Source organism: Pelodiscus sinensis, chromosome 24 (genome assembly GCF_052426305.1).
Source record: "Pelodiscus sinensis isolate ZL-2025 chromosome 24, ASM5242630v1, whole genome shotgun sequence".
Classification (NCBI taxonomy): domain Eukaryota; kingdom Metazoa; phylum Chordata; order Testudines; family Trionychidae; genus Pelodiscus; species Pelodiscus sinensis.
This window is the reverse complement of record NC_143075.1, coordinates 8,130,854-8,157,327: the sequence shown is the minus strand read 5'-3', so window position 1 is coordinate 8,157,327 and position 26,474 is coordinate 8,130,854. Positions and strand designations below refer to the sequence as shown.

At 48.2% G+C, this 26,474-nt stretch overlaps 2 protein-coding genes across 6 annotated transcripts in view; one reads left to right on the top strand and one right to left on the bottom strand.

The window, feature by feature from the left end:
* Positions 1–10,520, bottom strand: part of SLC35E2B (solute carrier family 35 member E2B) — a 62,464-nt gene extending 51,944 nt beyond the window's left edge. For 2 of the 4 annotated variants that reach the window (XM_075906199.2, XM_075906200.2), the window contains exon 1: positions 10,382–10,518. The gene's annotated coding sequence lies outside the window, so the exon portion shown is untranslated. Of the gene's footprint in view, positions 1–10,381 lie in introns of all 4 variants that reach the window. The other 2 variants (XM_075906201.2, XM_075906202.2) reach the window with 2 other exon arrangements.
* The window catches only part of LOC102460811 (uncharacterized), a 33,348-nt gene extending 6,990 nt beyond the window's left edge, over positions 1–26,358 (top strand). For both annotated transcript variants that reach the window (XM_075906207.2, XM_075906206.2), the window contains exons 4-9: positions 5,118–5,263; positions 8,555–8,731; positions 10,403–10,519; positions 15,249–15,335; positions 20,108–20,255; positions 21,136–26,358. In XM_075906207.2, coding sequence (XP_075762322.1) covers positions 5,118–5,263; positions 8,555–8,731; positions 10,403–10,519; positions 15,249–15,335; positions 20,108–20,255; positions 21,136–21,167 — 707 coding nt within the window. In that variant the 3' untranslated portion in view covers positions 21,168–26,358. The remainder of the gene's footprint in view (positions 1–5,117; positions 5,264–8,554; positions 8,732–10,402; positions 10,520–15,248; positions 15,336–20,107; positions 20,256–21,135) is intronic.
* Positions 26,359–26,474: the final 116 nt, after the last annotated feature.

The following is a 26,474-nucleotide window of genomic DNA, read 5'->3' as shown; positions in this document are numbered from 1 at the left end:
ATTTTAGAAGGAAGATTGAGTGTCAGGTAGAAAGCAATTCTTGGAATAGCTCAAAATAATTATTCTGGTTTTAGGATATTTTGGCTTAGGACTGTGTTACAGTTTCTGTTATTATTTAGTTTCAGTAGCGTAGTTTCCCATCGGGCAACTGTACCAATGATTTTAGTTTTGGACGATGGTCATTTTACTAGACCAAGTCCTCCTCCATGCTAGGGATGTGAAGGACTAGTTGACTATCCGATAAGCAAATACTTATCCGATAGTCGACAGGATAGTCAATTAGTCTCTCCCTTGCTCCCTCTCTCAGATAGAGGTATCAAGGCTGGGGGGGGGGGAAGAAGAGAGGGTACTTCAAAGTGGCAGCACCACTTGAAGTCTGAGGCCAGACCCTGGGCTCCACACTGCACCGCCTCTTTGAAAAGAAGCATGCAGCCCAGGGCCAGCTGGGGTATCCCCAGGGTGCACGTGGCGTTTCAAAGCAGCAGTACCATGTGGAGCCCAGGATCAGATGAGGACTAGGGATGTGAAGGACTAGTCGACTAGTTGCTCCCTGCCCTCTTGCTGCCTCTATCTGATAGAGGTAGCAAGGGCAGGGGGGTGAAGAGGGGAGTTCTTCAAAGCGGCAATGCCTCATGGAGCCCGGGGTCAGCTGCTGTGTGCGGCGCTGCCACTTTGAATCCTGCAGGGAGCCTAACGTCAGGCTCTTCGTGGCATTTCAAAGCACTAGCTCAGCGTGGTGTCTGGGATCAGCTGGGGAGTACCCAGCTGACCCCGGACTCCATGCGGCGCTGCCATGTTGAAATGCCATGGCAGCATTTCAAAGCGGCAGTGCTGCACGGAGCCTGGGGTCAGCGGGGGAGTCCCCAGCTGACCAAGGGCTCCACGTGGTGCTTTTGCTTTTCAAGTGTAGCAACAGCTCTTGGGCTGTTGCTACACTTCAAAGGTGGAGGCGCCCTATCGACTGAATAGTCGATGAAAAATGCCCGAAACTTAACATCCTTACTCCATGCCTGAGAGCACCTGTCAGCTCCTGTTTAAATTTCTCTTGCTTTCACCCATAAGCCAAGCAAGAACTGCTCATCTGTGTGGGAATCATGCCTGGAGACTGAGAAGGGCAGCTGGCTTTCGTTCTGAGCATAAGCCAGCTTTGGTATTGTCACTAAAACACTGTGAAGGCTGTTGATGAGGTTTCATAGTCTCTAATTAACACACACACACACACACTCTCTCCCCCCCCCTCCACTACATGCATCTGACGAAGTGGGTCTTTGCCCACGAAAGCTTATGCTCCAACACTTCGGTTACTCTATGATGTGCCACAGGACTCCTCGCTGCTTTTACACATTACAGAAAGCTCGGCTTTAATGAGCAGCTTTTCACACAAGAATCATCAGGACAAGATAGGGTTTGGGACACTTGTGCACTGATCCAATTCAGCATCCTGCCTCTGTTAGGGTATGTCTACACTACCACCCTAGTTCGAGCTAGGGTGGTAATGTAGGCAACCGGAGTTGCAAATGAAGCCCGGGATTTGAATTTCCCGGGCTTCATTTGCATCTTGCCAGGCACCGCCATTTTTAAATGTCCGCTAGTGCGGACTCCGTGCCATGCGACTACAGGCGGCACGGACTAGGTAGTTCGGACTAGGCTCCCTATTCCGAACTACCGTTACTCCTCGTGAAGCCTAGTCCGAACTACCTAGTCCGTGCCGCGTGTAGCCGCGGGCACGGAGTCTGCACTAGCGGACATTTAAAAATGGCGGCGCCCGGCAAGATGCAAATGAAGCCCGGGCAATTCAAATCCCGGGCTTCATTTGCAACTTCGGTTGCCTACATTAACCACCCTAGTTCGAACTAGGGTGGTAGTGTAGACATACCCTTAGTGACTAGATTCAGAGTCTTCAGAGGAAGAAGAATCCCATAATATGCCAACCCAACTGTGCAGTGTTACCGATGGGGATAGTGAGAGCATTCCTGACTCCCTGTCATTGAGCTCAGACTACTCTGTTTTCTACTCTCCAGCCACTAGGTGGAGACAAGAACTCTATCTGTGCATCTCTACCACCTCATTTACAGCAGGAAAAAGAGGCCTATGTACCTGAGCTAATAGGATTTTAACATATTACTTAAAACAATGTAGATAAGCCTAGTTGCAGTTTTAACAACTTGTCTGGTACTAGCTGGTAATGGGACTGGGACAAGGAACCAAAGGTGGGGAAGAGACAGAACTGGGACAGGGTGTAGGGGATGGGGCAGAAGAGGTCATGCTTGGGGAAAGGGAGAGGTGGATTATACAGAAGAGTCTGTCCTCACTAGAGCTCTCTTCCAGAGCCTGGAAGGTAGCCCAAGATTCCTCAAGACTCACCGTTCCTCAGCTGTTAGCAAATATCTGTAAAATACACTAAAATGTTCCCCCCTCCAAAAAAAAAAAAAAAAAAAAAAAAAAGACTAGAAACATCATGTGTTTTCTGCCTGGATTTGCTCTTGGAAGGCTCAGATATGTAAACTGTGAGCTCTCACACTTGAAGGGCCAGCTCTCAAGTGTCTTGAATCTCTATCGAAGATGTCCTTTCCCTCAAAATGTGTATGAATCATTGGAATTTAACATGTGTTAACAACAAATGAGATTTAAAGAGCCTGATTAAAATCCCTTCTCCTCTTAACGGGTCCGCTGTCAATTCTGATGAAGTTTCACTAATTCTACTGTCACTATGCAGCCTTCCACAGTAGACAAGAACTGAATGTCTAATATTAAAAAAATCAAGTAGAAACCACTTTTCTTTTTGACAAAAATATTTTGCATAGAAAAACAATAAGAAGTCCAATGGCACTTTAAAGACTAACACATTTATTAGGGCATGAGCTTTCATGGGAGACAACTTCTTCCCCAGATGCTGAAGAGAAAAGAAAAGAAAAGGAAGGGATTCAAAGATGGACTCACTTCCTCCAATGCTGAAGAGTAAAGAAAAGAAAAAAGGAAGGGATACAGAGATGGGGCTTCCGTTTTTCTTTGGTCTTCAGCAACTGAGGAAGTGAGTTGTAGCTCATGAAAACTTACGCCATTATACATGTTAGTCCTTAAAGGGCCACCGGACTCCTTGATGTTTTAGCTAAAACAGACTAACACAGCTACCCCTCTGAAACATCTCACATACAAAAGCACATGCACACCAAATTCACAAGGCCAGTTTTTCAGTTTGCCACTTGTTAGTGGCCTCATTTACCATCACAGGAAGAGTGAAAGAGGGAGTCCAATGTTCTTTTCCTGTTCATTCATTTCTTGTGATCAATCATTCACACATTACAGACAATTATAACAGAGTGTGTCCACTGGACTAACGCGGTAGGATTGGGTTTGTGCTGTGGAATGGGGTCATAATGCAAAGTCTTTGTCTTGACTAGTCACATTTGTTTACAATAGTAATAGAAATGTAGCCGTGTTAGTCTGGTGTAGCTGAAGCAAAATGCAGGACTTTGTAGCACTTTAAAGTGCTACATAGTCCTGCATTTTGCTTCCTTTGTTTACAAATCTGTTTCAGGGAGCACTTCTCTCTTAAGCACCTTGTCAATATTTGCTTGGGGAGTGGAGCACAAATCCATTCTTTTTAACTGTCCATTGTCAGCACTGCTAACTGCACTTAGCAGCTATAACAGAGCAATAAGCCCCACTACAGTTGAAATTGGTCAAGATTTGGGGGCGCGGCCCTTAAGGCACATGATAATGGCAGGTGTGGTCATTGCCCGCTTTGTTAGTGGACCCACGTTGCAGTTTTCTGCATGTGAACTAAATCATAAAGACATTTATCTCCTCCATTTTCTGTGTGGGAGAATTCTGCTGTGTTGAAAACTATAGTGCTTTGTGTAAGCACGTATCAGTAACTGCACTTTCCCCATCCCTCCCCTGGGACCTTGGGACTGGGGATATTTCTGGTTGTGGGGGTGAGATGGAACAGTGAGATGAAACAGTGTGTGCTATATGACAGCACCAGGCAATCATCATGTTCCATTTCATCGCCTGTGAATCATGGGTAAGAGTTAGGAGAAAAAGCTTCAGTGCATGTGGGGTAGAGGACTACTGAAACTTGGAACCAGATACACACCCCTTATGCTAGCCACACTACAGGTTGGGACCGGTACAGGGCCACATTTATCCACACCCCTTAGGTATAAGCAGGGATGCCAATTTTGGTTGGATGTATTCTTGAAAGTTTCATCACCAGCCATAATATTTAATTAAAGATTAATCTTTAATTCTTGGAGACGCCAGGACAAACCTGGAGAATGCAACCCTAGGTGTAAGCTAGTTTATTTGCCCTTTACTTACCTTCAGATACTTGCTTCTGAGGTTTAGGTGTGACCAATAGGGGATTATTTATGACACAATCATTCACGTGTGTACAGTTGCTAGTGTAGATGTACCCTAATGTTTCAACCCAATGTAGACGCAGACAGACTGTTGTCAAATCCATTTGTCTCCCTTCAGCAATAATCTATCCAGTACTGCTTCAGAGCTAACCCATAATGCACTTAGCTAGTTGAGCAAAACTGTTGACATGCATGGGTGTATAACTGTGTGTGATTAATAACTAGCCAGCCAGAGACTGATACGTTTCTCATAATTACTTCCACTGGGAAGGTTACATGATTTTGCTTAGTTTTATTTAAGAAACACTCCTCTCCCCCATCTCATACTATTTCATAGCTGCTGCTAATTGGTTAGGGAGTTGATAGGGTAATATTTTCAAGAAGGAGTATGAAAGGCAAGCCAAAAAAATGGATCTCATACAGTGTGTGAGACCAGTGTGTCAAGACCATATGCTACTAGCCCTAACCCCTAGTGCAGGCATGGGCAATAAAATGGCAGTGGTTCACCAGGGTTAGCTCTCTGCACCTCCGCAGGCCCGGACCATCACAGCTCCCATTGGCCGGAACAGCGATCCACAGTCAATGGGAGCTGTGATCCCCGTACCTGCGGAGGCATAGGTAACTACGATGGTGTGGGGGTTGCCAGGGGCTAACCTTGGCAGACTGGATGTGGCCTTGAGCTGGTATTTGCCCACCCCTGCCCTAGTGTGTTCTCAGTCCAGGTGATTATTGACCTGTCTTTCTCCTTGTCAGTGTTCTGCGTGTACTATGTGACCAGAGGGATCCTGCAGGAGAATCGCCTAGAGCTCATTGTCTTCGTTCTCTCCATCTTGCTGGTGATGTTTCGATCCATCGTCAACTACACAGTTCTCTCTGCTAAACAGAAGCCAGATCTCCTGGTCAGCCTCCCACTTTCATTCTCTTTGCTTTCCCCTAAATACTGACTTTGACAATCTCAGGGAAGGAAAAGCATCCTAAGTCTGACAAGACAGCTGACCTGGGGAAAGACAGGCATCTTATTCTACAGAAGTTTGCTCATTGAAGATTGATCCAAATTTCTATCTTTTCAAGTATTTTTATGGTTCTCATCATGGGACTATCTGAGTGCAGAACAAACATCAAGGGATTTTACCTCAACACCAGTGGTGTTGCCAGAAGAGCCCACTTGGGTGGGCCCCAAATTTGGGTGGGCAGGCAATGCTGGGGAGTGGGGTTAAGCCCCAGTACTCCAACCCTGCTCCCTGTCTGCAGCACAGGGTAAACCCTGGTGCCCCAGCCCTGCTTCTCAGCTGGAGTGCTAGGCAAGCTGGCAGGGGGTAGGCCTGGGCCTAACCGTAGCTATGCCCCTGCTCAACACTCCCTCCAGGATTCATGGGGTCCTATGACGCACTATTAAATTGATGCCCCTTTGCCCAACAGAAGCCCTGGGGGAGGAGAGATGATTAATTTTTAGAGAAGTGATTTTATAATATTCAGCAGCACACTAATGAAATACTTGTAAAGCAAATGGTGCTGTAAATAACAGTAAATTCAGAACCTGACAGTATGTATCTAGGGTCGGAAAATGCCTGGGAAATGGCTTCGTTCCCAATTGAGTGGCAATTTCACAGGTTGAGTGTTTTGCTAATAGCTCTGGCAGGCTTTGTCACTTTTAGGTTAACGAGATCCTCTCCGAGGAAGCAAAGCCACAAGACAGGGACAGGAAGAGGCAGATGAATGGACATGAAGACCCAGTGGTGCCCCAAATTTTCAGGTGCCGTCTGCAGCTGAATATTCTGAGGACACCCCTCTGAATTAGGGAACTTTTTACTTCCTGGTACAGATGGATACCGACACAGAGTAGATTGTGAGTTGCCTAACAGGAATTCTAAGCCAGGAATTGAACCCAGGTTTACACCTGAGTCATCATGCAATGCCCCTAACCACCAGCCCAAATCTTCCTACCATTATATTTGTTGGGAAAAGCCCTGGGAGTCTTGCCATGCTGGGAAAGCTGTGTTATCTATTGGAAAACAAATGGTGGGTGAGGTTTGTCGTTTTGTTCTAATGTCTTCCTTTTATGGCAAGTTACTGCACTGCAAGTCAGGGTGTGAGTCTACAGCAAACCCACTCTCACTGCACTAGGGCAGTGTCCACACAAGATGTTAGTGTGTGGCAAAGTGTTGAGCTGTAGATTCATACCCTTGCTTGCAACCCAGTACCTTGACATGTAGGCAGAGCCTTCTGTATGTATTTATTATAAGCAAATGGGGTGTAGAATTTGCAGGTAAGCTGCATCTTTCGCACATCTGTCACACCTAGACTGTCCTTCTAGGTCAGGGGTGGGCAAATACCAGCCCGTGGGTCGGGTCCAGTCAGGCAGAGTTAACCCCTGGCGGCGGGGGGAGGGGAGGGGACGACACACACCGCCGTATTTACTGCACTTCTGCAGGTACGGGGGGATCACAGCTCCCATCGCCTGCTGATTGCTGTTCTCAGCCAATGGAAGCTGTGATCTCCAGGACCTGCGGTGGTACAGGTAATATAGTGGCAGTGATCCACTAGGGCAGTGGTCCCCAATGCGGTGCCCGTGGACGCCATGGCGCCCACCAGGTCATTTATGTGTGCCTGCCTAGTGACCAGGGCTGGCCCGAGCTATTCTTGCGCTCCGGGCGCGCAGCGCATGTGCGGCCCTTGCCCTGGGCACGCGGCGCATGCACAGTCCCACCCCCGGGCACCCTGCAGCCCCAAAAGGTTGGGGACCACTTCACTAGTGGCTAACCCTGGTTAATGGCCCCTGTTTTATTGCTCACCCTCGTTCTAAGTAGTCCTTCCCTCTTATTGGCAGCTATCCCCCAGGGCGGGAAAGAGGTTCTTACTTCCAGAGTGACACTGAAAAATAAACTCTAGCAAGGAGGAACACTGCAGAAAATAAGCTAACAAGATTAAAGCAGGTATAGGACTGGCCTGCTTAGTTTACATAGCGATGACGTATTCAATTACATGTTACTTACTGGCACTGACTCTTGGAGCTTACCAGAGGAAAGGCATCAAGGAAATGCTGATTTATATAATATACAAACCCCTGCCACCTGCTGTACAGTAAACAAGAGCCAGGAAGGAGACAACAACATCAAAGCTACATTTATTGATCCCAGACAAAAAGAAGTTTTAGACTCACAGTTGAAACAACAGTATTAAAATTGAACTGCTTTTCCCATAGAAACCAATAGAGAAGATTCTCTCCATCACAGCCAATCAGATATCTTACCCAATAGAGGGATGTTCAATTGCGGGTAATCAGCGAATGGAGTAGTTGATGACTGCTCGTGAGCTAACCCTGCTGCGGCTCTGCTTTTTAAATGTATTAAAAGCTGCCTGGCAGAAGCATAGGTGGGGGACTGGGCACAAGCCGGGAATCAGCTAATTCCTGGCTTGCACTCGGTCCCCTGCACTGTGCCTCTGCTTTTTAAATGTATTAAGAGCCTTAGCATCTGGGACCAGGTGGGAGCTAGGAATCAGCTGATTCCTGGCTCGTGCCTGATCCTCAGCTACGCCGCTGCCTCTTTTGCCCCCCCCCCCAGAGATGGTACTGAGGGGGAACCAGCTTTTAAGCCAGCTCCCCCCAGCACCAGCTCCTGCTCCCCTGCCCCTTTGCTGCCTCTCTCTCAGAAGCAGCGTGGGGGGGGGGGAGTGACTAGTGGAGTCGCTACTTGACAAGTCGCTTACATCCCTAACCCAGTCGCTCCCCTGATGTAAGCTCAGAAACAGCCACTGCTAAAGAAATGGTGGCCTCCACAGCTGTTTCTTTCATACGTAACATTGCAATGACATTGTTTGAATTTCCAGGCTTGGGTAAGCAAAGGTTAAGGTGTAAATCTCCCACGCTGAGGAGAGCGTATGTTAAGTTGCATCTTAAACTTCATATTTAGTATTCCATTACATTAAGTGGCCAGAATTACAGCTTGCTGAGGTTGTGATCAGTGCCAATTTCTATTCCAGCAATGCATCCTGTGTAATGTTAATTGCTGTGTCCGAACCTCTGCGTTTGCATACAGCCTGATTTCCTTGTTCCTGATCCCTGTGATTTCAGCAGTAACAAATCCATATTAAATGTCCCCATTTTCTCCCTTTTGTTGAAGTTTAACCTGACTCTACTGTGGTCAGTCCAGGTGTGCCATTGTCACTCTCTTGCTTTTCTTTCCCATCAGGCCCGCTTCGTTCTGATCCTCTTGGTTGGATCCTTTGATGTGATCTGCGCCATCATCCTCATCCAGAGTCAAAGCATGATGGCTTTCCGAGTGGGCGGGGCTCTGGAAAGCCTCCAGTCGCAGTATTTTATGCTGAACCTCTGTTTTTCCATGTTGACCTTTGATCTTCAGGCGCAGGTATTAATACATTCTCCATTGCTTCCCTCTCCCACTAATATTAACCATAACTTAGAATCAAACTAGCGTAACTGCAAGTCAGGTCTTCTGCAGGCTCACCCATTGATTTCCTGTGTGACCCTCTGTATAGCTGGTATAGTTTACCCATCTGTAAACTTTTCCTAACAATGCATACCTCCCTAAGTAACCTTCATAAGGAAAAATGGCCAATACCCATAAAAATAGGCCTACATAATATTTCTTATTGTCCTACTAGACAAAACAGAAGTGGACTCTTACTACAGGTTGAACTTCTCTAGTCTGACATCTTCAGGACCTGACTAGTGCCAAACCAGAGAATTTGCCAAATTACAGGAGATCAGTATTGTCTAGCAGCATTACCAACACTTCCACTGCTTACTGGGCTCTCAGACATTTTGGGGTAAATTAGAGCTAAATAATAGTACAGAACACCGAGAACCAGACTGGTGGCTGTAAACAAACTTCATGGGACTGTGGGAAACTTGGCCACACCCCTGGTAAGTGGACATCTGGTTAATTAAAATCATGCCAGACCACAGATGTTATCAGACCAGAGAGTGCTGGATTAGAGAGGTTCAACCGTGTCTGAGGGGTGGGGCCTGCACCTTCATCCGCAGTCAGATGTGACCATCAGCCAGTAGGTAGAACAGAAGGTTTATCAGGTGACAGGGACTTATCAGCACAGAAACCAGAAGCAGTCAGCACAATCCATCTTGGGGGGAGAGGAAGCTCAGAGACAGGCCCTGACCCCCCTCCCTGCAACCCAAGCCAGCCGAGACCAACTCCCACACCCAGCAGCCCTCTCCTCCTGCCTTTGCGCTGCTTCCTGGGCAAAAGGTGTCACTTGCCCACACCCCCTCCTGGGCTTAGGTTAGGAAGGACATCAGCCATTATGTACATGTTATGGCTGGGGTAGTTTCCCCCATCTAGGTATTGGTGCAGTGCCCTGGGAAACTGAGGCCCACACACAGGGTTACTACAGGACATTAGAACTCACATGCAATATAGCAAAGCCAATACAACCTCCTCTTCATCACACCCGTATGAGGAAGTCCGTTTGCCCAGAAGGCCAGTGATTTTCAAAAGCATCGAAACGCCAATGTTTCAGTTTCTAACATACAACAGGGCTTATAACTGAACAACTTTACAGCATCAATCTTCCTGCTTCAGTAGCGTCCTTCCTGCTACCTACACTGGGGAAGGAGACACTGAAGTGTGAGTGAATCACGTTCTGATAAAGAACCTAGCAGAGCAATCAGGTCAAGGTACCAACAATCTGAAACTACAACTGTGTAAAATGAATCACAGAGACCTACTTGCAGAGACTGTACTTTCAATACCTGAGCGACTTTGTTCTCTAAACCCCCCCCCCCCCAGGAACACATGTTACTGCCCTCCCCCCTCTCGCTCCTCCCCCCCAGGAACACATGTTACTACCCTCCCAGGCTTTTGCTTGTGTGTCAGGTATAGTGTATGCCCTTGTCTCCTCCCATGATGGCTGTTTTCCCAAGAGAGAGAAATCTTGCCTTTCAGACTCTGCTCTTCTGTCATAGCCGATAGTTTGTGCCTTCTCTTTGCACACTGCTCCTGTGTGGGCGCGCACCGTTTCAAACCAGCCATTTCACTCACCTTCCGCCTCTCGTTTCTCAGCTCTGCTTCTGTGTTCTACTGCTGATGAGTCTGCGTGAAATCACCCTCCTGCACGGCATCATCCTAGCCACTGGCATCTTCTGGGCTTGCCTGAAAGTGACTGTTGGCATCATCGCAGTGAGTGTGAACCTCAGACTGACTCCGTGCGCTTTGTAGGGGGATGTGAACTCCCGGGAGGATGGGTTCTCAGCCTGGGTTGCCAACATGTGAGGAGGTCACTGTCAGGGATGTGAAAATGAGTTTAAAAAGGAAACTGTGTCACTGCTGAAAAGCCCAGCGGTTACACACTGCAGGCTCACAGCTGCGCCCACAGCAAAGCCTCCCAAGAAGCAGGGCTGCCAGCCCTTGCTGGCCCCGCTCCTGGGGAGCCAGTGTATAATGGGCGGGGGGGGGCACAGGCAGGCCAGGCCAGCCCACCATGCCACAGACGGGGCTGCTGCAGCCGGTTGGAGCAGCCCCTCCCTGTGGTGGGCCCCTCAGGACTGGAGCAGCCCTCTACCCAGAGTGGGCGGGGAGCTTCTCCACCCCTCTGGGTTAGCCAGAACCGGTAAGCGTTATCTGTTTAGGGTGGTGGTAACTGGTTAAACTTTCACCTCACTAATGACTACCCCTCTACATTTCCCATACAGCTGAATGTGAGGGGGTGTCCTGGCTGGACAGGAGGGAGACTTGGGGGTGGCAGGGCAGGTCCCAGTTTGAGACAAAAGAGAACTATTAGCGGCCCCTGCTTCATTGTGAATGACTATATTAAGATTGAAAATAAGGGCTTGTGAATTTAAAAATTTGGATTTGATCTTATTCAGGCAAAACTTCCATTGAAATCTTTGGGTGCTCAAGTAGGGGGTGTAGGGTATGTGAACCTCCTTTTGTCTCATGCCACCAGGAAGCATTAAGTGCGATTTAGCAGCATTGAGTGTTTTCAGTTTGCTTCAGCGCTCGTGGAAATTCTTAACAGCCAAAGGACAATTTATATTTGATATGAAATGTGTTCCTGGATGCCTGCAGTTGGTTTGTTTGCTGGCTTGCCCAGCCACCCAGAACTAGCCCAGAAGCATGTGACATTTACAGTACAACTTCCTCCTGGGTAGTAAGTCACATGAAATCAACCCTCACCCATACCCTGGAATCCAGTTGCAACAGATGTCACTTCCTCTTTCTCCTCTTGCTGGGAAAGAGTAATACGGGTCCTTCTGAGGCCCGGGTAAGTCCCCACCCTGCACTCCCACTAGCAGCTCCCCACATGTCTTTGTAAAGTGTTAGAGCTCTGACCCCCATTAAATCCCTGGCGACAGACAGTGGGGAAATGGGAGAGGCAGCAGGATTGTGTCACTTCCCCTCAGTGACTGGAAGTGCACAGCCACCAATTTGTTTTCCCACCACCACCTGTCACCCGGCCTCAGCTACGGGCTGCAGAAATTTCTTGGGCCTCTCCGAGTCACGGGAAGAGCGCGAGTGGTAGAGGACTCTCTCCCTTCCACATGCATTAGAAGGAAAGGGCAGGACAAGGGTGGAGATCTGCACATTAACAGCAGCAAATGCTCCTGTGGGCCGTCTGTCATCTTACCCTGCTCAGAGCCCTGTCCACATGACAGCTCCTCTGGCAACACCGCAGTGCAGGAGTAGCAATGCTGAACGCCAGCCTGTGTCCCCCAACACCGACACAGCCTTGCACTGCTCAGGAATAAGAGAACAGGGACTTGTGGTGTAACTTACACACCTGCTCCATTTAAAGCAGCGCTACCTCTTACCAGCCTGTGGCACCCTCTGCTGCAGGGGTCCCAGATGGGGCAACTGGATTTTACAAGGTAGGGAATGTTTCACAATCAGACTCTTGCAATTCTGCATTCCAAGGTGGGGCACAGTTCTGTCTCTGGCTTTGGGGTATAGGTTCCTTGTGACAGGGTCAAGAAGGGGACTTCCCATCCCCCATCTCCACATGGACAAGCTTCGCACAGTCAGCTCACTGCAAAGAATGTAGAGCTTTCTCGCCGCCCTCTGAAACGCTCCTTCGCTTGGCGCCCTCAGCCTGCAAGACATCATAGACAAGAGCCAACTCTCGGGTTGTTGTGGTGGCAGAAACACGGAGGCACATGAATCTACAACAGGTGTAAAAGCTTTAATGCCAATAACCTGGAAGTGCCTGGCACAACACGGTCCTCTTCAGCACCTGGGGGACCCCAGCTTTACTCCAGCCCTTCCAAAATACCCCCCGATCCTGGTCTGACAGTTGTTCCATCTCACCTGGTTTTGACCTTTATCCTGCTCTTATTTTAATGTCTCTTCTCTTCATCTCCCTTTTCTTGTCGTGATACTTCTTTCTAGTTCTGTGGTTTAGTAGTCTGTTGTCCACCCCCAGCTCTTTCCCTCCCTGCCCCCTTATCATTTTCTAGTCTCTCTATTCTCCTGTTTCCAGTTCTGTCCTTCTTATGGTGCTTTCCTGTCTCCCACATCCTCTTTCTACAGCCCTCCTTCATTGGTACCACCACAGACCACGCAGGGAGCATCACGTAGTGCCGCCCAGTAGAGGGGAGAGAACACAGGGTCAGCAGCAAATCAGGGGTATCTCCCAGAAAGGGTCTGGCACCCCATCTTTTGAACCCTTGCTGTAGTTTCAATAACTGATCACTTGATGGACCTGTGGTCTGGTCTGTTCAAACGTGGTAACGCCTGTGGGGACAGTTGTTCCAGGCAGGTGCATGCTTCCCTGTGACTCAGCTCTTTCTCCTCTCCTTGATCAGACCCGCTGCTCTGGTTGAGGAAGGCCAGAAGAAAGTCCTGAGGCGCCCACTCAGGTGTGATGTACATTGCACCCTTCCTCTTTCTCTGACCCTGGGGCTGAGCAGAGAGATCACTTTGTCCCAGTTAGACCTTGTCAGTCTCTCAGCTCCATGAATTTAGTCTTTGGTGACTTTATTTCCCTCCAGGAAGAAGAAGATTATCCACACCCTGCACTTATCAGTCGGCAAGCTGGGTAAACATTAATTTTGTTGGAGTGACTCAGGGTGTACCCCTGGAAGCCAGCCAGAAGGAAAGGAGAGAATGATTTGAGGCACGTTAAGCAAACATCAGCTTCAAGGTGTAACAAAGCTCCTACCTGATCTTGGAGGGTCTGGTGCTTTCAGGCAGATTTCCTTGCCTCAGAGGCTCGCAGAAGCTTTCAGTTCAGGCACCACACCCAGGGCATCGCCTTGCTGTTTGCTGAGCTACTCATCATTGGCTAGAATGTGACGAGTTATAAAGGGAAACCAAACTTCACAGTCTCAGTGGATCTGCAAATAATGCAGGTCTGGGCAAGCCCCTTTCTTTTCCTCAGCCAGACTTTCCCCTGAGTGGAAATGGGAAGTGGGTGTTGGGGGAAACCCAGACCCATCTTCGACTCCGGGTTCCAGCCTAGGGCCCTGTAATAACCGCTGCCTAGGAGAGTCTCCAATACCAGCTGTGAGACTGCTACCAAATCCCTGGTCTACTTCCCCGCATCTTCCCCAGCACCTTCCTTCTATCAGGCCCTTCTTCCTAATAGCCACTGGAGCTTGATCCTCTCAGTCTCCCAGCAACGCTCCCTCTGTCCTCTCAGCATGCGGGGAGCAAACTGCAGGGAAGCTCTTTTGTCTCAACTGGTTCTTTAATTGGCCCCAGGTGTTCTAGCTAGCCTGGGCTCACCTGACTCTGCAAGCCCACTTAATCAGCTCCAGGTGCTTCATTGCCCCGATTGATTCTGGCAAGTTCTCGCTGGTTCGGGTCTAGCCCTGCCCATTTACCCTGGGAACAGAGATTTACTCAGTCTGTGGCTAATATACCTCCCTTCCATTACTTTTGTGTGTCCTTCTGGCCTGACCCTGTCACAAAGGCTGCGTCTAGACTGGCAAGGTTTTCTGCAAAAGCAGAAACTTCCCAGCTGTCTACACTGGCCGCTTGATTTTGCGCAAGAACACTGACTTTGTAATGTACAAAATCAGTGCTTCTTGCACAAATGCTTTCACACTCCCGTTCGGGCAAAAGCCCTTTTCCGGAAATGCTTTTGCGCAAAAGGGCCAGTGTAGACAGCTAAAAACTGTTTTGTGCAAAAAAGCCCTGATGGTGAAAATGTCGATCGGGGCTTTCTTGCGCAAAACCACGTCTAGATTGGCACGGACGTTTTTCTGCAAAAAGTGTTTTTGCGGAAAAGCGTCCATGCCAATCTAGACGCTCTTTTCCGCAAATGCTTTTAACGGAAAAACTTTTCCATTGAAAGCATTTGCAGAAAATCATGCCAGTCTAGACGTAGCCAAAGGGAATAGTCCTTTAGTGAAAAGGTGGCGTCTCCATTTAAACTAGCTGTCAACCCCATGGGAAGCTTTACGGGGCTGAATGAGCTGAAGTTCAGGACAGTGGAGGGTGACTAGATTGGCTCAAACCAGACAGTAGTCAGTGGTATCTACACTTCCCCCATATAGCCAGGCCAATATGCTTCTTTTCTGACCTGCACTATCAGCTGGCACCAGCCCCCTCTCAAACCGCATCCATCCGTGTGTGGTGAGAGGCGAACAGAAACTAGAGGGCAGCAACTGAGACTTGAATCCCGGGTTGCAGCCGTGAAAGGCCAAGACATGAAACATTCTGAATCAAGAGGTCCTCTTACTCTGGGCAAGGGCAGGGGGCTGGTTTTGTGCATAAGTCTTAAACTGGATGGTTTGATGTTGTACGGAGGCGAGGGGTCAATCAAGGCATATGCCCTTTCCTGCTAAGGTGCAGGCTGGAGGGAGGGGCAGGAGGGGAATCCCAGAGCTAAGTTAGACCAGCCAGGTGCCTCTTCCCAGTCTCCAGCCTCCAAGTTTTAAAGCTGCTTGTATCCCATTTTATTTTACAGATTTTAAAAGAGTTAAAACCTGTGGTCTGGATTTTTCTGACTCAGAACATACCAGAAGTGGCTAATCTCGTCTACCTGCTCTACATGGTAACTTATCAAGTGTTTGTTGATCTAAAATAAGTCTGGGGATAAAATGTTTCTATATTGCTGCATCCCTTGTAACAAATCTGTGCCCCCAGACATACCCCTTCCAGCTCCTGATAGCAGCAGCAGTTGTGCATGTTGCCAGAGCTCCCATTAAAATGCTTGAGAGCAGCAGGCATGCTGAACCTTTCAGAATCGGGCCCATAATGTTTATCATGCAGCCAGAGAAAACACCCCTAATGTTAAGTTGCTCTCGAGTTGCCTGCATACAGGGAGAGGCACTGGCAGTCCCTCCCATGGCCACAGTATCAGGACTGATTGGGGAAAGGAGGCAGAAATTCCCTAGCATAAGATAATGCTGTTCTTGATAACGCAGCCCTCCCTCCCTCAAGAGGTCTCTTAGCCTCCAGCCTCCTTCTCGGCCAGCTGCAGGCCCTCAGGGTTAGCGTGTGCTGGAGATTTCTGTAGGCAGCACGACCCTCCCCCTTTCTTCCAGACATAGCTAAGACAGCACAGACACAGCAAACTGCAAAGCTCTGCAGCTCATGCGTTTCCAAGGCGCTTATCACTATGCTGTCCCGGCCTGTCGGCACCCAGAGGAGAGAGGAGGTAGAGGATGAGCATGGGGGAGTGCACAGCAGCTTATTGCAGGGCCTGAATGCTAGGAAGGGTTCGTGTTTTTCATACCAGCCGGTGCTTTTCCATGTGAGGCCTGAGGGGTGGCTGCTGAACCAAGACCCTTCCCTTTGGGTCCGACATGCTGCCTCCACAGCATTGGCAGCCCAACCCTGGGAGACCGGGATCTGAGCCAGGTCCCCCTGTGGCAGTGCCAAGCACCCCCCCCAGACCACTGAGCATCGGGCCACGCTGCTGTGCTATTACTCCTTGCCGCCACACCTCAGTGACTCCACACCCCCCATCTCGATCCCAGGCTCCTGGCAGCCACAGGGTCACCAGAATAAATCACTCTTCTCCCAGAGTGGAACAGCCCCAGGCCTGAAAGCTGCCTTTTAATCCCGGAGCTGTCCCCTGGCCTCTTCCAACATGGATATCACGGATCTGCCCATAAGTAACTGCCCAACAAGAGCAAAGCCAGCTGGGAAGGAGGTTCCTCTGGTTAGAGTCTCCATCCTCGTTCAGGAGGAATTTGTAGCACCTGAGCCCTGGGGAGCTCAAACAGAGCCCCGGGTCCAGTGTGTACATTATTTAATTTCTGAATATATTATTCATTAAACAGAGACAGTTGCTTTAGCAACTCCAATATCAGATGGCCCCATGCAAAATTCAGGACCTTTCCTGGTAGCATGACACAAGAGACTTCCGAGGAAAGGCAGGTTTGAGACTCTGAACGGGGACTTTTAATTTCTGAAGAATCAGAAGTGACGGGTTTTGTTTCCTGTCTGTTCCTGCATCTGGCAGCCTCACGGCAGACGAGTGAGTGACACAACAGCTCAGGTTACACTACTGAAGCTGCAACAATCCTGAAACAGAGCCCACCCAGGGAAGGAATTAACAAACAAGTCTCTGGCTAGGAAAGTTACTCCGTGTTTCACACAGGGAGCAGAAATTACCTCCTAGTAATTCTGCTCTTCTTTAGCACCTCCCATCTGAGGACCTCAGAATGCTTGACAACCATCAATGTTTTAAGCCTCTCTGATTCTAGGAAATCCCTCCTACCAATCAGTTCTCCACTGAATCGCAGGGCTGCTATATAGCACCAACACTGCCGTCTCCATAACAGGTTAGGGCTGGAGGGGAAGAACACAGCAACTGAAATTACCAGAGAATTTGAACAGGCAGAATTGAATCACCTGAGTTGGAATTTGCTCTGAATCTTGCTTGTACGTCACAGCTGGGCAATCCTTAGCCCCATACTGGGGCACTACTGCCATTGGGACTCAAAGGGGAGACTGCAAGAGTGTCTCGAGTACCCCTTCCTGCACCCCTCACTTTCTTTAGAGGTCTCTCCTGTATTCACCTGCCCTGTTCTGTGCAGGGTGAGAGCAGAGTCGCTTACATCCCCCAGCTGGGATAGCTACACAACATGGGGGAAAAGGGGTTTTTAACCAAAAATCGCCACTCTGCTTTCACTCTGTTCCAGGTCCATTCAAACAAGGAAGTGACAGAATTTCACTCAAAATTATAAGATCCTAGGGCTGGAAGAGACCTCAGGAGGTCATAGAGTCCTACCCTTCGCTTAAAGCAGGACCAACCCCAACTAAACCATCCCAGCCAGGGCTTTGTCAAGCCGGGACTTAAAAACCTCCAGGGATGGAGATTCCACCACCTCCCTAGGGAACCCAGCCCAGTGCTTCACCACCCGCTATGGGAAATAGTTTTTCCTACTATCAACCTAGACCTCCCCCACTGCAACTTGAGACCATTGTTCCTCGTTCTGCCATCCGTCACCACTATGAAAATCATAAATCTTCATGGCAGACAGTGGGGAGGGGGAGCAAGAGAGAGGCGAAAGCATGCTTGTTATAGCCTTCTAAATAACACAGGTTAAAATCCAGCTACACGTGCTGCTTTGTAAGGGCCCAACAGAGGGGTGCACCTTGAATGCTACAAACGAAGCGTGTCCAAGGAAAGCGTGGAGATTGGACTTGGTAACTCTGGCACAGTTTAGACTTTTCTGCCAAGTCATTATTGAGTCTGCAAGATAAGAACCATAATAGCTAATGAGATAAGGAATGTTTCTGCTTGAAAAATACATAGCAGGGCCCTACCCACGAAAGGGCTTGGAATGACGTGGTGGGACACTGCAGAAGGTGACTAAATGAATGTGAATGATGTAGGAGCCGAGGGGTTTTAGGCTTTTGAGGAATTCTTTGTGATCAAAGCTGTTTGTTAATAGTTCTACAGAGGTTAATGCTAGACAGGCAGCAGGAGCTACTGCACTGCTTCACAGGCAATGATTGGAAGACCCCATTCCTGGATAAAGTAGAAGCACTGGGAAACAATGAGAAATCCTGTAGCACCTTAAAGACTAAAATTTGGGCATTAGCTTTTCAGATGCATGAAATGGCAACTTCCATTTGGCAGGGATATATACACATGCGAAGACGCATGCACACACCCATCTTTGGACGTACACGTATCCCTGCCAAACTGACATTTCCATTTCATGCATCTGACGAAGTGGGCCCAACCCCCCCAAAAGCTTGTGCCTAAATACACGTGTTAGTCTTTAAGCTGCCATAGCGCTCCTCGCTGTTGCTGAAACAGATTAGCATGGCTACCCTGCTGACTCTGGGGAAAAAGAAGCTAGAAATGGAAAGTGATTCCTGGAATAGGCTGCTTATATAAACAGGTGCTAATAAAAGCCTGCAAGACTAGAGGAAGATCTGTCAAGCTGGTAGGAGAGTCATGAAGAGTATGTCCTTATTATTCATGGTAACATCAGTGCAATGAAAGCCATGTAAAAACAGCTTTGTCCCCAAACCCACAATGGAGAGAGGCCAGTGGAAGAGAGGGCCCTGCGCGTCTTATGCCAGATCTGGCTAATCTTTCAGTTTAGGGAGAGTATTGTTTTCACATGGCTTTCATAAAGCTTTAAAGTACCAGGCATGATGCAGTTTGGTTGCTATTCCGTATGAGATCAGTGTGTGGCGTCATGTGATGGGCTCAAGCTGAAATCAAGTCAAGGACTAAGAGATAAGGGGAGGAATGGGTTGGTACTGAAGATGGGTGCAGCAGAAATGAAGGAAAGGCAAGTGTCTGTTTCTCCATTATTTTTTAATGTAATGCTGGTGAAAGATGCAAAAGCGTTAACCATGGAGACTGAAGTCCTGCCTATTTACAAAACAAATACTGCACCTGAAGCAATATGGCAAATTTCCTACCAATATTCCTCGACCCTGGTCTACAGGGATCAGTGCTGTAGCAAAAAGCCGTCTCCCTGATGTCCAACAAGTTCTGAAGCAGTAGCCTCTATAATGGCTGCTGCTATAGCGAACTAGCCACACTCAACCGGCCAAATAGCCGGGGGCTGTGTCTACACTGGGCCACTTATTCCGGAAAATCAGCCGCTTTTCCGGAATAAGCTGCGAGCTGTCTATACTGGCCCTTGAATTTCCGGAAAAGCAACGATGCTCTACTGTACAAAATCAGACGCTATTCCGGAAAAGCTGCCGCTCGGGCATAAGTCCTTATTCCGGAACACTGTTCCAGAAAAGGGCCAGTGTAGACAGCCCAGTAGTCTTTTCCGGAAAAAAGCCCCGATCGCGAAAATGACGATCTGGGCTCTTTTCTGGAAAAGCGCGTCTACATTGGCCACAGATGCTTTTCCGGAAAAGGGGCTTTTCCGGAAAAGCAGCCTGCCAATGTAGACACTCTTTTTCCGGAAATACTTATAACGGAAACTATTCTGTTTTAAGCATTTCCAGAAATTCATGCCAGTGTAGACACAGCCATATTGTTTAAACCAATTAGCCACACTCAACCAGCCGAATAGCCACATGTGGCTAATGGCAAGCATGTTGAACACCACGGCCTAGCCAGCTAACTCTCGTCAGTCTTTAAAAACTACTAGCAGGCTGCTGGTGGAGGTAGTTTTTGTGATCTGTTGGGGTTGGACTAGGTAGGAGATCATTGCGTAACCCACAAAACCAGAAGATGAAACCCAACCACGTGCCATAAATGCAGCTCCCTCCTTGGCATCCACCCGGCTACCTCTCCACTTACCTGGTTTGGCAGATTGATGGCTCATTCCAATATGACAGCAGGTTTCTGTCAATACAAATGTTGATTGGTGTCTCCCCATTTTTCTTCAGGTGATAAGAGACTGGGGCAAGGGAAGTTCCTATGCCTTAGAAGCTGCCGTCATCATCGGCTCTTGCATCTCCGTGGCAATCAAATCTGTTCTGTTCTGGGCGCTGTTCCATGTCTATCGCAGCTTTGGGCAGGGGCTGAGAGAGAGAAGTGAGTATTTAATGATAAACTGGCCAGGGCAAAGAGGCTGCAATCTGTAAGTGGGGATGTAAAAACGCAGTTAAAAATGTAACCGTGTAACCGCTCCAAATCATAGTGGTTATTTAAGCTTTATACTACAGAGCCCGCAGGAAGCCTCCCCGGGAGCTGGACCGGCAGACTTTGCTGGCCCTGCTCCCAGAAAGAAGGTTCTGCTGCTGGTCCCGCTCCTGGGAAGTCAGCATGTAACCTGCAGTGGGAGGGGAGGGGGCAGCTTGGCCTGCCACGGTTAACCGGAACCGCCTGCTGGTTAAGGGTGAGGCTTGCCAGTTAACCTTTCACATCTCTAGACTCAGTAGCATTTCAGCCACAGTCAAACAGGGAGTTTTTGTGGTGGTAAAGGGGGTTGTTAACACCTGCCAGTTTATGACAATAGACAGACCCTTAACTACAGCAGATGCTGCTGCAGCCTCTGAATTTACTGACCTGGCCATGGGCTTCTCAGCTCCGACAGGGCAGTGAATGACACATGCCTTCTCCAGGAAGGTGACGCCAGTCAAAGATATCACTCAGCCTAGGCTGCAGTGGGCACCTGCCCTGAGAGAAGCTTTATAGAAAGATGTTATTCATACATCTAGGCTACATAAACGGGCATTTTTTAATCTTCATCGCGCTTTCCAAAGCCGCTGAGCCTCACAGTGCCTCAGGAGGGGCAGCTGAACTCCTGGAAAAACAGAGGCACAGAAAGAAGAGACTTACTGCAGCAACTGCCACTGCTGGGATTTGAACTCTCATGTTTCTATGGCCCTCTCTTGTGCTTCATGACCCATCCTTTGTATGGTGGTGCTAGAAGGTGGCTCTTCCAATGACCTTCCTTTTTCTTTCTTCATAGTGTTTTCTTCCTATGGAAGGATAGATTCCTGAGGGGCAGCAACTTTGTCCGGTGCCATTTGGTCCTCTTATAGAGTGAAACCACAGCGGGAAGGACCCCATCCCTCACCCTGCCTACAAAGCACGAAATGACGGGATTCATTTCATTGGGTGTTTATTCAGATAACTCAGCCCAACACGCGGAATTCCAGCTCCTCGATGCCTTTGGTCCTCCCATTTCACCGTTTGGTCTCTGCACATTCCATAATTTGCTTTGTGCTTCCTGAGATCCATGTATCCAAGCAGTGCAGCGGGTAACTTTCCAGAGCCCTTTCTGCTTTCCAGACTAACCCCGCCCCTTCCATTCCACTCTTGCTCCTGCTGACAGGATAGCACTTTTTGCATTATTCCACACTGTTGCGATGGCCACCGCTGTGTGACCCAAGACTATACAGATGTGCACGTGAGCAGAGGTTAATTGCGTAGAATTTAAAACTAAAGCGGAACACTACTATCTTCTGGCTGTCACATAGACCACAGAGATACGGGCTTTCTGATTGAACAGTGAGGCATAAGAGAGGATTGGCCTGCCACAGTTTCCCGTGTGATGTGCAGCATTGTCTTACCGTGCACATCCTCTGTTGCACTACTGGAGCAAGTAAATTCTTTTTTTAAAAAGCCAAGATGTTTCTATGATTTTTACACCTCTCCTGGCTTCTGATATGGCCGTGCAATTGCTTGTACCGTAACAGCATGGCTAGGCCTTTTGCTCCTCAACTATCTTCTTAAATTGAAATATTTTTTTTGTAAATCCAACTAAAAATTAGTTTGCAAAACAAACTCAAATTAACTAAAGCCAATTGTGTGAGTACCTAACAAACATGCCATTTCATAACTGAGATTGATGGTTACATTAAGCCTTTAATACTATAAAAAGTTTGATATTTTAGTAATTGGAAGCTTTTGTTACTGGCTTTGTATTTTTCAATAAAGTTGTAAACACATTTTGGGGATGGTGAGTTGTTTTTTTCTGAGGGTTATCAGCCTGATAACATGCAAAGGAATCGATCATATATGGATTGGAATTACAACTGCAGTTGGTGTGTTGTGGGCAGAGATTCAGTCGGAGTTAGTATTTAAAAATCATGGGTGAAGTGCTGAGATTAAGTAGCTAGTGTAATATACAGTATTTTTATGCATTGTTTCTTACAGCAAAGGCTCTTGAAATATTTGAAAAATTGAGCCTCTCTGTACTCCTGTGAGGTAGAGCTATATCCACTCTATAGCTGAAGAAACGGAAGCGCAGATAAGTGGTCATGTAACCCACATGCTTACTGGGTGTGGTTCACTGTCCCACTTTGTGGCCCTTAGACTATTTGCAGAGAGAAAGAATGGGTGTGCTACACAGCACATCCGTGGCAGCACCAAGAATGAACAAGGAAGTTCAGTCTCTGCCCTAAGCCATTGGACATATACTCTGGCTTCACTAAGATAAAATGTTTTTACTTTTAAAATTGTTGCAGAAATGCAGAAAGCAGATTTGCTCGATAAATGTTTTTAAATAAGCAGACTTGCCCTGGCTCTCTCCTCCGACAACAATGCATGGCAGTTGCAATGCTTCTACTGCGCAGCTAAGCGCTGTCAAAATGTTATTGCAGTTTTTAAAAAATGGACACCTTGCTAATACATCCTTGTTATTTACTTCTTCTCCCTCACATCCTCTTCCTAAGGCGGTAACAAATGATTTTACAACTACAAGTAACACAGCTGTGACTAGACGCAAATAGTAATCTCCAAGAAAGCAACAATAGATTGTTATGCCTCAGGAAATTAACCTTTTAAGAAAAACTGGTTTTTATTCCCGAATGGGCTCTGTAAAGGGGTTGTGATTCACTGCCACAGCACCTCCTGGTCACACTGGGCATTAACACTGTCCTCAGCAGGGCGCCCCCTCTCTGGCCATTGCTTCACACTTGTTCCATGCTCTCGCTTTGAACCTGCAGCGCTCCCAGACCACGGCATCTTCAGAATGCTGCCCTCCAGCAGTGCCCAGCACACTGGTTTCTTACCCCCCTTCCGGGGGAGGGGGGGTCAGCAGTCCTCAGTCTTGTCTCTGCCATGGTGGCCAACTGCAGCCTCAGCCTAGCCCCTCACTTCAGGGGCAAGCCACAGCCCATAATGGCCACTCCCCAGTGTGCAGTGCAAGGAGGAAAGGGGGGTCCTGGCCCAGGGACCCTCTGACAGCTGCCTTATTCTGCTCTCCTCTCCCCCTTCTTAATTGCCTCCTGTTCCCTGGGACACACACACCCTCCTGGCCCATTTCGAGGCCTGCAGCCTGATGGGTAGGAGGCTGGAGCCTCTGTCTCTAGCTTCAGGGAGCCTGCCCAGCACTACTTTGTTTCAGGTGCTTCTCTGGAAACTGGTCCTGCCCTCTCCCTGGTCAGGACCAACAGTGCAGGCTCCCTCTAGCCTGCTTTTGCCCCTTCTGGCCCTAGTGGGGCAGCTGTCCCACTACAAGCTCCTCTAGTAGTCTGTTACATTTCACATTTATTAAGGTTTTTTTTTAAATGAGCTCAGAGTAACAAGTTACCTATCACGTTCATTTTAAAAGCACATTAACATCCCCATGAATGTTTATTCTTTAGTTACCAATGCAGCATAGCAGTTCACATTAGGATCTGAGCAACAAGAGCTTTTGTTAAAGCTAGTTTGTTAGTGTATTTAGTGCATGTCTAAGTGAGGGCCAGGTAGGTTTGTTTGAAGCAGGCAAACCATGGGCTTGACCCAGGCAAGATTCTCCACATACAGTACTGTCAGGGCACTGAAGTCATGCTCTGCAACACACCTTCTTATACTAGTTCTGCACCCCCTCACCAGCTCTGCCAATGTCCTCCAAGTCTGATCTGCACCGCTTGCCTTCATATCCCAGATATTCCAATCCCAGGGTCACTCTTGAACCGATTGAATCATTACAGACTAAGGTGACACAAATTCACTTTAACTCACAGACATCTGCCCTTCCCCATCTCTAATATCATTAACTCACAGGCATTCACCTTCCTTCCCCCGCATCCCCCTCCTGTTCTGAAATGTGATTTGTCCTTTTCATATTTGTTCATTTTTTTAATTGTATCCTTTGGTATATATGGTTGTGACTATTTTGTTCCACTATTTGATCTGAGGAAGTGGGTCTGGCCCACAAAAACTCATCATCTAATAAACCATCTTGTTAGTCTTTAAAGTGCTACATAGTCCTGTATTTTGTTTCACTTTCACCAGTGACTAAGGCAAGAACTAAATCCAGCTCTCCCAAGCTGAAAATCCAGCCTTACTGCACCAGCAACCCCAAACGCATTGATAACAGCAAGAATGAGGCCATTCATTCCCAACCAATGAATCCGAGCGATTTACAGAATCTAACAGGAGACTTCAGCTGGCAACAAGCTTTGCCGTGAGAAGCAGCAACTTTCACCTTCAGGGTAGGGATGTTAAAATGGGTGTGTGTGTTACTGTTTTAATTCTGGGCTCGCTGCCCAGCCCTCTATCCCATCCTAACACAACTGTCTCCAGTCCTGCTGATGCCTCCATGGCCGAGGCTGCCCCAGCCCAATGAAGCTGGCTGCTGCTTGAGGTCACTGGCGGGAACTGGTTAGCTGTTAAGTCTATTGGCAAACCTCCTGCTTACTGGTATGCTTATTGATTGACCATTTTCATAGCTCTACTTTGGGTCAGGAGTTTAAATGCGATCCATGTCAGCTGTTACGGAGTGAAGCTGGGTGAAGACTTCACTTTCCAATTGTTAACTCAGCTCCTGTCCAAGAGGCTAGTGGTTCACAACACTGAAATTTCTAAGTGCACACAATAGAAGGAATAATAGTTGCTTTTTTTGTCTATAGTAGGATCATCTACCCCATGTGCTCTTCTCAGAATTCTGTTTCTAATTACATACATCTGGAGCAGTGGTCACCAACCAGTCGATCGGGATCCACTGGTAGATCTTGGAATCTCTGACAGGGGATCCAGACTGGTTTGCTGGGAGGCTATAAAGTTCGGGCACTTCATCTGCCCCTCTCAGCACTGCCACACTGCTCCTTCCCTCGGCCTTGGAGGTGCCCCTCACTCCTGGGAGCCTCCTGCTTGCTGTGCAGGGCACAGGAAGAAGAGGAGAGGGTGCTGTCAGGGTGCCCCTCCCTCCACCTGTACCCCCATCTCCACAGAGGGGGGTGGGGGACAGGGATGGAGGGAGTTTGCTGGCTGCTTTTGGGAGTGGTGCAGGTCCAGGGTAGGAGTGAGCCTCCCTTAGCCCCCTGCACCACCACCCAGGAGCCACTTGTGGTAAGCGGTGCCCAGCTGGAGCCTGCATTCTGAACCCCGGCCCCAGTCCTGGACCTCTCCTTCACCCAAACCCCTACCCTAGTCCTGAGTCCCTCTGCATCCAAACCCCTGCCTCCAGCCTGATAAAAGTGAGCGAGCATGGAGTGAGCAGGGGCAGGGCCTCGGACAAGGGGCAGTAAGGAGGCGGAGCCAAGGGCTACGTCTAGACTAGCATGATTTTCCGGAAATGCTTTTAACGGAAAAGTTTTCCGTTGAAAGCATTTTCGGAACAGAGCGTCTAGATTGGCACGGACGCTTTTCCGCAAAAGCACTTTTTGCGGAAAAGCGTCCGTGGTCAATCTAGACACGGTTTTGCGCAAAAAAGCCCCAATCGCCATTTTCGCAATTGTAGCTTTTTTGCAGAAAACAAATCTCAGCTGTCTCCACTGGCCCTTTTGCACAAAAGGGACTTTTGCCTGAACGGGAGCAGCATAGTATTTCCGCAAAAAGCACTGGTGACTATCAACCCCCTTGGAGATGTTTGACACTGCAATGGATTATTATACCTGCTAGCAATCAACGCTGTCCTGGCTTTAGAGGCAGGGGAAAAAAAACCCCAAAACAAAGAATTTGATTTAGTACACACACCCCACAGAGTAGCACATGAATTTGGAAAACAAACGTGGAAGAAAAGACATTTTAGGCCTTCCAACTTTGCAAGTGTAAAAGTATCTTAACAGTGGTGTGTATTGAGAGAGAATTCAACTCAAGCATGCTATTGCAATTGCACTATTTCTAGCCTCTCCCTCTTTTTAGTACATGTTGATTTTTGAGAAAAAAATGTTACACATGGGCAGGATAACATCAGAAAGACTGTTCCCTACAGTTATCTTCTTCAGGCCAAATTCTCACTTGTACCCTTTCAATATTATTAACATTGGGGCTGCACAACAGCAGAATTTCCCTCTTTTAAATGAACAGGAAGAGATGGTGGGGGGAAAGGTCAATGAAATTCTCCCCTCAGGCTATGTCTACCAGAGGTATCCT